At 41.7% G+C, this 17,071-nt stretch overlaps 1 protein-coding gene across 1 annotated transcript in view; it reads right to left on the bottom strand.

The window, feature by feature from the left end:
• The window catches only part of ANTXR1 (ANTXR cell adhesion molecule 1), a 101,266-nt gene that overhangs the window by 59,897 nt on the left and 24,298 nt on the right, over positions 1–17,071 (bottom strand). Inside the window, exons 9-11 of the mRNA XM_062596852.1 lie at positions 13,850–13,910; positions 10,481–10,579; positions 688–757 (exon numbers count right to left, since the gene is read on the bottom strand). Coding sequence (XP_062452836.1) covers positions 688–757; positions 10,481–10,579; positions 13,850–13,910 — 230 coding nt within the window. The remainder of the gene's footprint in view (positions 1–687; positions 758–10,480; positions 10,580–13,849; positions 13,911–17,071) is intronic.

The following is a 17,071-nucleotide window of genomic DNA, read 5'->3' as shown; positions in this document are numbered from 1 at the left end:
AACTTGGGCTGTGTCTGCTCTCCTCCTACCTGTCTTTAGGGAACGCTACTTCTCAGGTCTAAAATGTTAAAATACCCTCTTTATTTTGAATGTCATTAGTCATTAAATGTCTATATCTTTGAACTGAGAAGCCTAGCGACATACCTCTGCTATTATTAGAGTTAGCTAATAAATATAGTATAGAGGTAAAGAAACCCCCTTCATTAAAAAATGTGATTCACTTATTAGCTAGACCTGGATTAGAAAATAACTAGTTAATCCCTCTCAAGTTCCTAACTCTGTTTAAATTAGGACCAAGAACACATCAGTCCTCTGCTGTGAACAGAACTCACTTTATTTGCTAAGGGAAAGTCATAACTATCAGGCACAGCTAAGCTCAGATCATAAACCCCCGAGAAAAAAGAAAACGGCGTGAAAGGATCGAGCCAGTTTTTGCACTCATATTTGCTTTGACCCAATAACCCATGACAGCGAACAATGCTCTGTACGTAGTGCTCAAATAGCATCTAAATTTCCTTGTGTGAAACCTGTGGTCTAGAAACTATAATCAATTTGAATGAAAAGCACAAGAGACAGTGTTAGAACTAGACGCGTGTAAAAATAGCAGAGTGTAGTAAAGAGGCAGACTGATGCTTCCCATAGGAAAAGTTAGTATTTGAATATGTAGGGAGAAAATCCCAAACTTACATGCCAACATCTCGTAACACAGGTGCCGGGCAGAGTAAATAGGTATCTTCCACGACAAAAGGCTTCTCATCTGAAAAAGAACAAACAGGTATGGTGATTTATCACCAAATCAATAATACAGGTCTTGAAGTTCAAGCTTAGAGTAACATTGTTCTCACTCATGGTACACAAAACAGATCAAACACAAACTATGTGTGCCTGAGATAAAAAGTTACCACATAATAGCTGCTCTGAGGTAAGGGTGTGCATGCTTTTAGCCCATGGTGTTATGTAGTAAATGCAAGGTAAACACATCTCCACAAAAGAGCTAACACTTTGCATTTACATTGTGGGGAAAAATACAGAAAGGTAGCCAGTGCTCCTTCCTCATAGGCTTGCAAAACTCATTAAAACAGTCTTGCTTGCAGCCTGCCCCAGCTCTCTCTCATCCATCTTATGTGACAACATCCCACAAAGCCCTTAGCTCCTCTGCTCCTACAACAGGGCAGGTAAAGACAAGTCACTTGCCTTTGCAGGGTCGAATGCCTCAGTGCACTTAGAAGCCCCACACCAGTTGTCACATGCAACTTGCAGGCAGCATTCTCACCATTCCTGCAGTCACTCTATGCTGTTGAAAACAGCACATCGCAGCCACAATGCAACTGCAGATGCAAAGCTTTTTGAACATTCAGAGCAGCTCATCCAAGTCTCTCCCTATGGCAGACTCATAGAGAGTTGCACCACATTACATACACTTCGAAGTAGCTGGGTTAAGAAAACTGCATTTATGTGGAAAATTTTATACTTCAAGACTCATTTTAACTTAAATCTTCCAGACTAAATTACTCTCTGATTCTATAAAGTGGAATAAAAAGATTATTGATAAGGGACTGCTTTGGAAACAAACATTAGTTAACAATCCTCTTCCGAAGAAGTGAAACAAAATTATACCAGCTGCTGGTCACCAGACAACTGGGGATCCCAAGGAACTTCCCAGCCCATTTGCCAGCTGACTAGAGATCACACAGGTTGGCCAAAAAAAAAAAAAAAAAAAAAAAAAAAAGAAAAAAGAAAAAAAGAAAAAAGCCAGACAGGCTGGTTTCCTTTTTTTTTTCCCTTGGCTGGAAACCACGCATTCCCACAAAACAGGTTGATTCTGCTGAATCATCATTTTCCCAGAGGCACGTCACTGTTGGAAAGCTTTCCACCAGCTGTTCTTACAACAATCTCTAGGGCCTTCCATAGCAATGCTTAGATATATCTGAAATGAGAGCTTTACCAAACATCATCAATTCCCTGAATTTTTCCAGTTAAAACTTCCATTTTGTTTGATGGCATTCATTGCCATTTCTTGGGCCATTTCTGCCCTTTCTTCTCTCCCACCTGTAGCGCCAGCACTTCCTCCCTGCTTATGCCTCATCACACGGAGGCAAAGAACACGGCTTGTTTGCTGCAACAATAATCATTTTGGCTGGAAGGGGAAGGGCTGCATAGTGTGCTTAGTTAACGTTTCAGAGGGTACATAACACCAGCAACACGGAATCAAGGTTTTAAAAAGCATTCAGTGTCCAGCAGGTATTATTGCTGACAGCAACAGGGGAAAGGAGCAAGGATGAAAGCTTAGCCAAAATGTTTAGTAATCTAATGAAGAGTCGAGCTATTTTGACCGTCTGGTCTTTTGTTTTTGAGGGAACTTATGCAAGTTACAATTCCATTTAAGGTGCCAGTGGAAAGAGGAAAAGCAGTTAAGAGACCCAAAGCCAAGGAGAATGTAGTAACCTTATCAAAAGTAATTTCTGTATCAGCTGCGAGTCTTGCTCATTCTTTGCTTGCAGCTGAGATAAACTTGTTTTCACAGGCATGGTCTAATAACAGTTAGGGTAACAGCAATAGTATAGGTCCTGGCCCTAATCTCAGCAGGTAGCTCAAAGTTCACTCAGCAGCAGGGCCACACAGCACATTTCCCTAGAGTGGGTGAGGCATAAAGAAGAGTGGAGTTGCAGGCTGCAGGAGTCTGTTCCTTTATTGCAGGCACAGGACTTTCAGTCAAGCATTCTCTCCCAGACATTCCTAAAAGGAGAGGTTGCCACCAAATACAAAGTTTTAGAAAGCAGTAATATTGTTCCAGTAATTTGTATCACACATTATAACTCCCATTTCACACTGATGTACTACTTCCCTCCGGCAGTAATATAAAAAAAGATTTCCTCTAGCAGTTTATTTTTTATACTTCATTAAGGAAACAGGGGAAAAAATAATCAATGAGGGCTACAAGTTTTCATTGATATTTCTGTTTTCAGCTTCCAGCAGTTCCAAACCTACATATATACACACACAGGAATATATACACCTGCTTGAATTTTTGGGTTGCCCACAGCAATGTTTTAAGGACTGCGTGACACACACAGGCAAACAGCTGAAAATGAAACATTTCAGCCAGCTATATGGTTTTCATCAACAGACCTCACGTATATCATGGCTTAGCTACCACATGGTCTTCAAGCTTCCATGACACACTCTAGATCCATGGTCCTGCTGTTGGCCTTGAAAGTGCTGAGTATCATTGCTAAATTTCTACAGCCCCAGCGCAAGAACAGACTCGCATTTCCACTATGACAGGTTTTGGGAGCAGATGTTGTTTAGCACAGGACCCTGCTATGCTAGTGTTACACCATCTAGAAGATTGCCTCACCAGAAGAGAGACTGACTGACCATAGGCATTTGAACTACGCGATATATTGATATATCCCACATCCCACACACTTCATGTAGTTTAGAGCACAGGCGCTGGATTTATCGTGAGCTTGCTTAATGTAAGGGCACTCACAGCTTTGCAATGAAGCTACCAAATGAGAATAGAATCATTTCCACCCACTTCTCACAAATGGGAGAGAGGCACAGAGGTGGTAAATCTGGCCCTGTTCTCAGCCTTGATTTATGGAGATAGAATTAAATCCCGTAATTTTATGGCATTGTCTCAGTGCACAAACAATGCAGAAATGAAGACCACTGTCTTGTTTTCCTTTGCTAACACTGAAAGCCAAGGCCAAAGAACATCCCATGCACCAAAAGCTGGTTTAATCTTGCAAGGCCTTTTACATGGATTATTCCATTAGCTTTTTGTTTCTTTTGCTTCCTTTCCACTCCCAATTCTCATTAAATCTATGCCTCTCTAGAAAGTTTATCAGTCTCAGAGTCCCGAAAGGGGACTTTCATGGCTGGCCAGGCTGGCTACAGGGATAGATTTTGTTTGGAGAATGTTTGTGTTTCACCACAAAAATGAGTGACTATTTTTCTTTGCTCTAAACAAAAGAGGATCCAGTTGGTTTGCATAACTCTGGCCATCTGACTCCTTCCTGGAAAACTTACATTGGGAAATTGAACAAAACAAAACACTTCTCATCTGCTATTGAGTTTGTATCTGCAGGATGCATTTGAAAGCACGCTGCCTTTTTTGTAGGCTACAGAAAAAAAACTCTGCAGTGAGAGATGAGCCCGAATGCTCCCAAACTCTGGATCTTGTGCCAGATCTGAACTTTGTGGTTTGGACTTCTCTCAGCTGACAATACTAGTGGAAAAGCTGTGGAAGGCAGGAGGCGGAGCGCTCTGAATAGATGTGCAAAGTCAGTGACAGGAAGTGAACTCTGTTCTCAGCTCAGCCACTAGCTGGCTGTGTAGCCTTGCAAGAGTCACTTTGCTTCCTTCACCAATGCTACTGAAAGGTCTCCCAGGCCTTGATCACATCCCAAAGACCAACCAAGTGCAAAATACACCTGTTTTTTCTGTGGATGTCCTTTCAACAAGGTACTTCCTACTGCTGATCTTCCTGTAATTCACTGCTCAGTATTTCTACAAATCTTCACAATTATCTATAGCCTGAAAAATCCGTTAGTCCCAGCATTAGTGAGTGGTTTCTTTGGCCATTAGCATGGTGTAACCTTTTGGCCAGCCAGGACTTGGAGGATTTCCTAACCATAAAATTAATAACACCCCTCCCTCCAATACATGCATGTTGTTTCTAACACAGAATAGCAAATTTTGACAGAAGAGAGGAACAAAAAACAAACAAGATGACCAAGAAAGATAGTATACTTTCATTCAGCCATATAACCCAGCTGAAGTTAACAGGTTTTCCTTGGGTTAACCAGTTCACTCCAAGAAACAACTAGTAGATTGAATAGGGATTGCAAAGGGTCTACACTAAGACTTTAAGAAAGCAAAAATATTTTCCCGCTACCACCTCAATATGCTACCCCCAGCTAATTCCTAGATTCACAGTATCAGCAATATTTTAGTCCAGAAAAGGCTGCAAAAATTTGTTGCCAATTTTCTTGCCTGTCACAGACCATCAGTTTCCTTCTATTATCCTTATATCCATGATTTGCATTTGACTAAAGCACATATCCTAGAGAAAAAGTAAACGCTTTGACCTGGTCTTCTGCTCCTCTGGGAAAGACAGCTATAGCCCTTATTACAGCCAAACCAGGGCAGAGAGGGATAAGGGGAAGGAGATCTGGCTGCTCTCGCATAAGGCTCCCTCAGGAACATCGGCACTCAAAAGCTGTTCACTTGGGTACTTCAGTCCACTTGAGAGATGCAGCTTAGTCTTAAGCCATCATGAGCTGAAGCACTTCTGTTGTTCCTCCATCATCTAAGATGCAAGACAAAAATACCTGGAAAAAAAAAAATCTTCACACCACCTACCAAAGCGTAATATCTGTTTATCCTGGCTGACTCTTCCTCTTATGCCATGCCTTGTGACAGCTCTCCGAGGAATGGCCTTTTTTTTTTTTTTTCCCCCTCCTCCTCTCTCTCTTTTGGGGGTAGGGAGGGAGGATGGGACTTCAAACCCATTTTGTGGGGAGGTAGGAATGCAGAAAGAGATACTAGAACACTCTGAGCTAGAGAAATAGCCTACGTAAATGCCCCGTAAATAAGAAATGAATGCTTTGTTAATGCTGTAATGAAAACCACACTGAGATCATGCTGTAATTGCTCTGCTTTGTTAGATACATGTGCTTTGAACAGCAGTCATTCAGTGCAGACTTAGGGAATGATTTGGGACAGGAGGGTAGAGACAGATAAGCACAAAACCACGATTCAACGTTCCTAACGATTTGTAGACAGAAGGGGGGGAATCTGGAAGGAAGCAGTTTTCTCTGATCAGTTCATCTGCTGTGCTTACAATTCTGTGCTCAACAAGCACGCACACTTAAAGAATACTAACAAAACTTGGAGAGCACCAGGCTACTAATTTGCTCATGCTCACTACCAGCAACTCAGGACAGCAACACACGTCCCAGTGTAAAACGGTCACTCCCAAGCCGAAGTCCTTCACAGGCATATCTTGGACCAGCACTACACCAGCTCCAATCTGACCTCAGGGGGCTCTTCTAAGGTCTGCCATGCTTATTACATGATATTGACATTGCACTGAGAGACCATCTCGCCCCCTCCCCACATAGTGTAGAATATAAATAGGAAGTAAGCTAGGTAAGCACATTGCCCTGTGATTCCCCCTCCTCACTGGGTCATTCGGTCAAAGGCTCCCGCTGGACTACCCCATGCTCCTTTCTCCACAAATTGCCTGGAGAGCTGCACAGAAGTCTACTGGGGGCTGGTAAATGAACAGGAACTCATTTTTTAAGAAACCCCTGCACCGCAAGTTGTTGAAGCCTGGGAGCACATTTGAGGGAAGCATGACTGCATTTCACCTATTTTCATATTCCTTGTTAAGCGCTGATTTGGGCCACCCTTTGAAATAGGATACTAAGCTCACCTTAGTTTATGTTTCACATAGCTTGCCTGTCCAACTTTTCCTAGAAGAAACAGGTGTGATTTCTTGTGGCCTTCATAAAGTTCATATCCTCAAACACCTGAGGGAATTAGTTTATACACAGTAGCAGACATTGATACTATAGTGGAAAGAAGAAAATCCCAAGAGAAAAATATAAGGAAAAGATTCAGTCAAGGTCTAAAGTGAGATGAACTAGTGGGGAAGTGGACAGAGATCAGACTGGAGCTGAGGAGCAGTAAGCTCCGGTACTAAGAGTGAGCAGGCTGACAAGACAAGGAAGGTATCACAAGTACCATGCTGCCAGAGAGAAAGGGAAAGGCAGGGAAGAGAGAGCCCTTTGGCAGGCTTTAAAAGTAGAGAAGAGAATTCACAGAAGGCAGTTGATGGGCAGCTTCGAGATGCAGTTCCCCATACAGCTCACTTTGCTGATGTCTTGCAAGCAAAGCCTTACCCTCGCTGTCTTTGCCTTAACGTTCCTTGCTTCTAGTGTTTCTTTGTGCAAAGGGTCAGTTTGGCCAAGTATCCACAGCATCTACTAGGATGCAAAAGATTAGTCCCACCTCTGCCACATGCACACTGTTTCCTCACCAATCTTTCACCTCACTATTCAATTTTAAATTGCCTTGGACAAAGCTTGCCTCTATGCCCTGAACTATCTTGGTTGGGTCTCGCAAAATCTGGGCAGACAGAGATATTTTAGCCCCACAAAGCAGTCAGAATTCACAGGATAGTCAGTCTTAACTCTGTGTAGTCTGAAACCAAGTTTGCTAGGTACTGCTGCTGGTAGAAAATAACACTGCTGTTTAACATGCAGCTGATTACCGTCCCACTTAGCCAAATACTTTTCATGATTTCTACAGATGTTCCTCTTTTTTCTTCATCCCATAGCTATGAACATTATGAGATACCGTCTTCACCTGCCACTTTTCTCTGCCAGTAAACCCTATAAAATCTATTAGCTCATGCCCTTAACATCAGCAAATCCTAGCTATGCTGGTCTACACCTCATCTGGTGTAATTTAAGGTTTTAGGAACTGTTGGCTTAAGATTATCTTTAAAAATACCTCCCTCCCTGATGCAATCAGAGGCTGAGAGGTTTCAAACAAAACAGCTGAGTTATCCAATCTCCATAAGGTTTCCATAAAACCCTGAATTAACTCTTATACTAAGCTGTTTGCAACCAAGTGCCACAAAAGGCACTGAGAACCTTTGTGCTTTGTTGTTTAAAACAAAGCATTGGGCTATATTTTTTGCAAAATAGCTTGAAGTTAATAGATCCGCGCCAGTTTACACCAGAAGGGACTTTGGTCTGAGAATATTAATGAGCAAATGTTGAGTTCCGTCTGCTAGTAAAGGGTTTGAAATCACATGGAATTCATGGCCTCTTGCTTCCCGGTCACTGCACCAAACACAGGCCAGGACTGCACAAAATGAACTGATGACTTTTGGTGTAGTGCCAAGGCAGAGGAGCTCACCTCACCTATGCATCAATCCAGGGCACAGTCAATGCATCAGAGGCAGAGGGATATATTTGGCTCTTATCCTCATTTGCCATGATCTTTTTGTGAACATAGGAAGACCACTTCAAACAAATAGCCCCATATATTGCATTACGAGTATAGTTTGATTTTTGAGAGCTACTACAAAATTTTGATGACAAGCTCCCAAAATTACTCAGCTAGATGAGCACAACAGAAAAGGGCAGGAAGGAGTCTTCCTCCTCCTCCCCGCCACCCCTTGCCCTGACCAGCACCAGGCTGCAGTGTTTGGGAGTGAGGTAACCCTCCCAAATGGTTCCTCCCATTGGCAATACTAGATGTTTTTGTCTCCATGGGCAGGACACACTGAACAGTGGAAACCTGATGGATGATACTGCTTTGCTGTGTGAAGATTTTTGGATATTTCCAGGAACGCCTTGCTCCAGAGCCAGCCAGCAGCGAGAAAGCTCAGCTGGGAAGAGGCTGGGAAGGAACAGCAGCACAGATGGCAGGTCACAGCTAATGAAACCTCATGCAACTGCACTTTCACAGCTATTGACAGGAAAGCAGGTAGTCTCCTCTGACAGAAAAAACACAGGGCAACAAATACAGTGCTGAGCAGATCTCACATGCAAGAGAAGGATGGCAATAATAGCACTTCCCCACCTCACAAAGCAGGCAGGAGTTTTAGCCCCACATCTTGGCCTCTGTTTAGGCTCAGAGTCCTATCCTGGACTCACAAAACAACGGTGACCAAGACAAGAATTGTTGGACAGCTATGGAGGCAGAAGTGAATGAAGAACAGGCCGTTGAGGAGAGATCTGCACCAAATCACTCGCTTCAAAAGAAGCCCCATAAACCAGGAGAAAGGCTGGACTTCAGGAGACCCATATACTTGGAGCAGATACCTTTTCCTTCTGTACCTCAGTTTACTACCTCTGTTTTACAGATGGAAGCAGCTCACCCATTTCTTATAAAACTTCCGTATTTTCCATAAGATACGGATATTCAAATGAAGCCAAAGATTCACATTTTTCAGGTGTTCAGAGATCATCCTCAAAGACCTTTGCTGGGCAAACTTACTGTAATGAGAAGACATGGCTTTAACTTTTCCTCTTGTTCTGGCTCATTTAAGCGCCTGGAACTATGTTCCTTAGGTTTGCAGCCTAGAGCTGCAATACCGGTAAGTGCATTTTATTCTTAGCTCTTTCACCAGCTCTGAGTGAGACTTATTAATCCAAGTCACCCACATTCTGGCAGAGTAGGCCCAAATCCCTTCAGTGTCCATGATGCAGTTTCACTTGTATTACATGCTTATTGGTCTCCTCTGAAGCTTTCAAGAAAGGGCTCTCCTCTTTAGTAACAGCAATGCACAGCCCATACATTTCACTAAGAGGAAGTAAAATAGAAGCCAGTTCTCTTCCAGAGAGACTGCCTTTAGCCTTCAGGTTTCTCAGACAAGGACTTTTAGTAAATAAAAGAAAAATCCTTCACCTCACAACTTACAGCATGTCTGAGACAACACTTACAGAGAAACAGTCACACCGTAAGAAAAGTTGTTCAGCTTTAACAGTATTCCAAATGATTCTATGGAACTGTTAAAGGATATGAGGGCAGAATGTAAAAAGCCAGAGCTAGCTTTTAACCCCTCTCAGGCAGGTTGCAAATCCTGCCCATGGTGGTCCTAAAATTGAAATGCTGCACACATTGACCCAATCAGTCTTCTTTTAGAGCCCATCAACAGTCTCGCAAAGGGATCTCTGGTCTAAGGGATGAACAGGACTCGAAACAGGGTCAGGCCAAGCTATGCTAGGACCACACAGGCACTCCTAAATCTTGCAAGTTTTGGGGTTTCAGTCATGCTAAGTGATGTTGCAGTAGCTCCTACAACTCCCATTATAAATGTCCATGCTTCTCATAGTCTAAGAAAATACAACTGATTAAAGAAAAATGTTGAGCGATTTTCAATCAAAAAGCGGAAATTTCCAGCCAAGTTGTTTTTGATGTTTGCTGTTTTTCAATTCAAACATGGATAAAAGCTTAAGAAGTGCTATAAACTGTCAGTTCTAGCAACCAAACCTAAAGTTTTTTGGCTTTACATCAAAAGTGACTGGGGCCAGTTTTATGAAGCCTTCAGAACTGGCTGTAGAATCCAAAAGGGTCAGATCTCCTACTCCTGACAGCTAGAGCAAAAGCTTGCATAGTAAAGAACTAGATGAGCTTTCCTTTGAGTTTGCATTTTTTTTGTTTTTGTGTTTTTTTTTTTTTTTTTTTTTTAAATCAGTCAGCTCTGTCCAGTACAACCCATTACCCTTCCCCCTAGACAGGCATTCTTTCCCACTTGGTAACTCTTCATGAAGCCATGTGTGAGGTTGGTTTTCCCTCAGCTTCACACCATTTTGCAAGTTTAATAGCTCCTCATCTCACATTTACCACCGTCAGAACCAGCTTTTGAAGAGCTAAAATGTTTTGCAAGCAAAAGTCTAAGGCAGAGAAGTCGGGGAATAAAAAACAAAAACAAAAACTCAAACCAGCTTACTGAGAGTAACTGTGTCATTGATCCTGAAACTGCAGAGCACTCTGTCAACGTTACGGGCATGTCGAAATCCATTTCCTCTCACAACAACCTGAAACGACTCTGTAGCAAAAAAGAGATAATAGATTATTTGATCTCTTTCAAGGCAAAGAATGGTCATATAGTCAAAGTAAATCAGTCAGAAGTTTTCACTTGTGATGTCTCAAGCTGAAATTTGCAAGTTTTAAATTTTAAAAAGCTAAAAATGGAACTTTCTTTCTCTCCCTACTCCATTTCAACTTGTATTTTATTTCTAGTTCCAAAACCACATTTTAAATGACCTGCAGCACAAGCAAAAAGTCTCAGAGGCAAACCGACTCCCCACTGCCCAGAGTGCCATTTTATATGGCAGAAAGTTTTGGTGAACAAAAGCAGAACCACCTTCTAGAGGAAAGGAAAAATCATCCAGTGGCATATAATTTGGAGCAGTCTAAGTGCTGCTTTCCTAGATAACTGCAAAATTGTCACCATTTCCATGAGTTTTGTCACACCATACCCCTACATGCCTGCAGAATGACCATAAATCTTCGGCTGGACTCCTTTCTGTACACTGACGGGATTTAAAGTATTCTCCAGCTTTTTAGTCCCTGGACAGAGACTGTGATCTCGGCCTATGATCTTGTGGGCATTTCCCCCAGTTACCCTCTTTGCTGTTCTACCAGATCAACTTTACAAGGTCACAGCCGTGAGAGCACTAGCATAAAGTATCAGGGACAGTCATCAACATTTGACTGCTGAATTGAGCACTCTTTTCTGGAGCAAGCATGGCTGAGAAATGAGATCATATCCTCACAAGTCTTTCAGACCCCTTTCTACAGTCCTCTTTCCAACAATATTCCAACTACTTGAATCTAGAACTGAGGAAGGTTTACACACTTGCAGCAGCCGTCAGTATTAAGACTGCCTTGTGAAGAAAATAGCGTTTTCAGACTTTCAGATGGTGAAACAGGGCCATAATCCCAGAAAGTTCTGGCAGCAAGCAGACATAAGGGTTCAGTCACTGCAGCTCCCCAGGGCATTTGGCTAAGGGCAAAGAACCCAGCTGCCTCCTCTCCTGTTACTACCTAAAAGGATAGGCAGTCACAGAAAATCCCTGCTCATGTTTACAAGTCTTCCTTCCTCCTCCCTTCTTCAGTGAATATACATTAAGCATGTAAAATGTTTCATGGTCAAAGACACTGCAGGAGCACTCAGTGTCTCAAAAAAAACAAAAACACACACCACCACAGCTTTAAAAATCCCAGCAGCAACACCGAACCTGATTTTTGCTGATTCAGAGTTTTTCCCCTTGCACTTTACAGTCACCTTCTTTCAGCTCCCATAAGGGCTTGCACACTGTACTTGTCAAAAAGAGCACATTTGCTCTGGAATCTGGGCTCTGTTCCAGGTCTCATTCGCTTACAGCCAAGCTGCAAAGCATCCCATCACATCTAGCCAGGAAGTTGACTTGCAGGCCCATTATGTGCTGTCCAAGTGTGTTTGGGAAGAATGTTGGAAGAAGTGTTCTGTTTTGGGGTGCGAGGGTTGATACATACTTAAGAGAAATCACAGAAGTCTCAAGTGCTGGGGAATGAGAGTTCAAATACAGTCAAAGAACAGCATATCAGTGATGTCAGGTTAACCATAATGAGCCTATCTCTGAGACCAAAATGAACAGGCCCAGTACGAGCCCCACATTTCTGTATTGATACAAAACCAAACCATTGGGACACTGACATTTTATGCAGAGGTGCTGTACTGACAGTGCATCACTCAGTCTGAGACCAGTCTATAGTGCAAGAGTGGTTTTGGATTAAAGGTGTTTTTCAAAGTTAACATCGCTCATCTTGAGCTCTGGCCAAATTCCCATGTAAGCAATTTATGCAAAACCTCTGTATTTTCTCTTAGCTAGCTCTTCTGGATACAGCTGTATCTTAACCCTAAATTCTCATCAAGACACAGTAAATGGGAGTGATAAGATGTATAAGCAACTTGCAAGCACATCAAAAAGCGTTAAAGATAAGTCATGGCTATAAATAACCTTTTGATTTATAACATTACACAAGCATCATAGCTTACTGTTTACTTAAGTACAATGAGTCCTATACAAATAATGTTTAAAGTGGATCTCTGTAACTTGATATAAATTTCCTCCCGCAATCTTTTATGTGACCTTACTACACTATGGCAAAGATATTGTCACGGTGACGACCATCTAACGTGCTCAGGTAGACAGAGCCCTGTTTCACAGCCTTTTTGTATGAGGCAAGTATTTAAACAGCCAGCCAAAATCAGAAATAGAAAACTACAAGCACTAAACAAATTCACATCAATTATGCCATCTTGGCTTCAAAAGACATAACACACTACTGTAATAACACACATGGAATGCACAACTGGTTCCCCAGCACTTACTGGGCATTTTCTTTGGTCTCAAATCTAGTGATGATTAGTTTTCTTGCTTGGTCTACCAAGCAAGAGGTTGGTAGACCAATCTCTCTATTTTTTAAAAAAATAAAAAGAACTTGTCACAGACTCATCTTTCTCTATACAATTCATCTCTGGTCTCAACCTCTCCGCTTAATGAACTGCTACATATTAAACAAACAGTTAGGATCCACTTCATAAAATGAGAAAAATTCCCAAGAAACAGATGCTAAAGACAGGTCTCGAGCTTTCTTCTAAAAAGGCTGGGCTTTATTGAATGCAGAAATACTTGCCAGGACTATAAAGCCACAACATACATAGTATAATCACACTAGAATGAGCACAAAGAAGTGGGCAGTGCAATTCACACAAATCAGCTGAATTACGTTTAAATACTTGTGTTCTCAGTCATTGCATCACCTAAGACATTCTCAAATACATCAGAGCCTTTTAGCTCAAGGCTCGCTCACTTGACTTGCACTAGTTTTAAGAAGCCATTCTCTCAATCCTGCAAGATGAATTTGCAAACTTCTGAAACAAAACACAACAATAAGATTATTTTCTGGTTTGATTTTGAACTTTTGTAGCACTTCAAATTTGGCATACCCGAGTAAAACAAGCTGCTTGGATTGAATACGGAGAAGAATCTAGGCAAAAACTCTATTGTCAAATTCAAGTTTTTGCAAGAACAAATCCCATTTCACATAACTTGGCAAAAAAGTGAAATATGCAAACCACTAAGATGAAAAAGAAGAAAAAAATCTCAGATGGCTCTGAGAACCAGACTTTGGTGAAATTTCACAAAAAAAGCAAGAGATTTAACTCCAGTTCATTAGTTCCTTTTGCACTCTCCAGGAATTAAAGCTGGATGGAAAGCTATAATCATTTTAGGCAGCATAAGTGACTGGGACCTCAATTTACACTTACCGCCTGCACATATACTGGAAGGCTCTGCAGCCAGAATTTCAATACATGATTTCTTCAAAATCTAAAAGACAAAAGAAATTTGGTGAAGTATCTCAGAATAGTTTCTGTAAAGGCACAAACAAATCTGAAAACCTGAGAGAGAGAGAGCACACTCATTCTCACCTATCTTAACACTGTAAATTGAGTCTGTTGCAATTACGTCAACTTTTCACTGTAAGCCACACACACAGGTGTCATCCCTCTTCCGCTGTAAGTTATCACTACAGGAAAGGCAACCAATGCCCACAACAACCTCCAGTATCTCAGCACAAACGTTGCTTTTGTCAATGACACAAGTTAGCTTGCAGGCTATGACCTGGAACAACTAAGCTTAACTCTGAAAGGCTAAATTAGACAGGTGGAGAGTCATTACCCTCACTTTGCAACTTCCCTCCCTCAAATCATACACTACATCAGAGCCCCAAACTTCAATTAAAACTTAACAAGTTCAAACTCAGGTGTTCAGCTTTGCCTTGAAACATCCTAAGAGCATTCATTTTGTTGCTTCCACACATTTATGTTACATAGGGGTTGTAACTTCTTAAATTACTCTAACCTGATCCACAAAAGCATGCCTGAGTGCATCCTCAAAATTTCACTATCATTTCAAATCAGCACACATGGGTTTTTCCTTAAGTCAGGGTTCTTTGCATTCAAATGAAAGCAAGCAGGAACAGACTTAAACAAAGCTGCATGTCTTCATAAGGGTTGGCACTGCCTTATGCCATTTTAACAGTCATTTAAACAAATATTTCAATATCAGGCTTGGCAAACGGCTTGTAGATCAAGAGGAGCATACTAGGTTTGCATTCTGTCTATTCTCCTCCTATGTTAGGACTACTCAAGCTGTTATTTGCAAGCAACAGCCTTGCCCTTACTGTGAAGGCTAATGCAAATTCTTAACTGCATACAGTTAGCAAACTTAGTGACAGCATCCATAAGCCCCTGTGAGAACAAGAGCTGCGGGTATTCAGCGTTGGGCTGAGCAGCCCCTGGACGAGATAATACTGATCAAAATGTAGGTCAGGTCCAAGAGGCAAGTAAATGTCAGCCAATTATCTAGAGTGAAGTTCAACATAAAAACTATTTGCCCAACTTTAAATTGAAACATCTGTTAGGAAAGAACAGCAACCAACACAATAAATTCTTTAGGAAAAACAGACAAGCTAGAATTTCTCTGCAACTGTGGCTCTCTACCTCAGAAATACCTAGTTGCAAGAAGTACCAATGTAGCAATGAATTTCACTTTATAAAAAGAAAACAAAAAACCCAATCCCAAACTTATAAATGAAAGTTTGAGCTACTCAGAAGCAGGCTTGGTGGAAGCCGAAAGGATACCAAAAGACTGAAGTAACCTGGACCATCTGAGCTGCTGGCAGTCTGACAAGGAGGAAAAAGATGACCTGCAAGAACAAGGAGGCTATACAAGAATTACCATGAGAGGAAAAAAAAAAGAGAAAAAGAGAGGCAATAGTTGAGAGCTGAAAAGCACTAGAACAACTTCAAAGGCAGAATAAGAAAAAGAATATGCAAGAAATACAGAGAAACTCTTCCAGCATATCTACAGCTACCTACTGTTCCCCCCTTTCTCATTCCACGTTATGCTTCTCTGAAGATACTGCAGTTTTCTCAGACATGACTGGGGGGGCTAATGAGCACAACTAAGAGTGCTATGTATTTTTCCCTTTCCACTGAGAAAGGTCTCATTTAAAAATAGAACCATTTCACATTTTTTTCCAACTCCCCTTTAGATTTTTTTCCTGTCACCTCTAGTATTCCCAAACCTTCTCCCAAACATTTTGTTTTGGTAATGAATACTTTCTCCCTCCTCTACATTGACTTTCAGTAGCAAAGTTACAAAGAAGAGGCATCAAATGGGTTGAGAAACAAATATGAGAAATACAATAACAATCTTAAAATCTTCAAAAAAATCAAGTAAAATCCACACAAGGCTATTCAGTCATTTGCAAACAATTATGCTGCAGGCCAGCTCTGTTGAGGTGTGGAATAGCAGGTGTCTCAACTAGATGACGCAAAGCTCTCTCCCAGTCCATTTACATGAATACAAAACACTGGCCCTAACAGCTTTTAAAATCAAAATAAATATTAGTTGGCCCTATAGAGTAACCAAGTTTCCAAGCCCCCAAGCGCCCTAACTTTATTAACTAACGATCAGGCAGCAGTAACTATTGCAAAGAAATTCCTTTATGTCTCTCCCTTATTATAAAAACACATTCAGAAAGGTTTCAACCTATTCAAGGCAGAAGATTTCATCACATCTTTTGGTTCTTTTCCTTCCTGAAGGCTGCAGAGCCTTTCATGAGCTGTAGGTGCACTTCACTCTGGGCCAACTCCCCAGGAAAACAAAGCAACACGCAATAGGGTGATGCAATCTCCTACTTGAACATCTATAAATCACTGACAGCATACAATGGAGAACTGATTCTGCATCTAGCCTGTTTTCATTATAGAGAACTCTCATGCTCCAGTTCCGGTTTACTTGGCATCTAACTGCACAGCCTTAAGGCAGCTTGCCTTGGCGCCCCTGCAGACGATGCTCGCTTTTGATGAGGAAGCACCCTATTGTCTTCAGCAGCACATGCTTAATTGACCAGCTCAGCTTCCCAAATCCCTATCCAATTGTACTCTGAGGGGCTCCAGTTATGTTCCAACCTCAAACAGGGCCCTGGGAGGATCATTTTCTTAATATCTGTTGACACCCCAAATTCATAAGGATTTGTTATATTTTGTATGTGTGAAATGGCATTATTTGCCATAGTTCTCCCTTGACCAGAGGAGAACTGAATTTAGCACCATCCACGACTAATTTAGTTTTCTGCCAGGCAATGCATTGAAGACCAAGAACCAGGGAAGACCCAAGGGGTCACATGGATAATTAAGGGAATAAAAGCTTTCAGTAGCATCAGGATTTCATTTGGTATATTAGGCCACAAACATACAGCCAGACTACTTCACTGCCTCTGAAAGGGAAAGGTTTGCTCCCCAGGATGGAGAGGAGGGGGGAAAGTCAGGAAAGTCTAAGCAGGAGTACAGGACAGTTCATACTGAATCACTACAGGCCTGAACAAACCCAAGTCCCCACTTCACAGAAGTGACTCAAACTCTAATCTCTCTTGGACTCATCACTTCATGTTCTTTCCTTCGGTCTCCCTGTCATTTCAG

The sequence above is a fragment of the Rhea pennata genome, chromosome 28 (genome assembly GCF_028389875.1).
Source record: "Rhea pennata isolate bPtePen1 chromosome 28, bPtePen1.pri, whole genome shotgun sequence".
NCBI classification, from domain to species: domain Eukaryota; kingdom Metazoa; phylum Chordata; class Aves; order Rheiformes; family Rheidae; genus Rhea; species Rhea pennata.
This window is presented reverse-complemented; position numbering and strand designations above follow the sequence as displayed.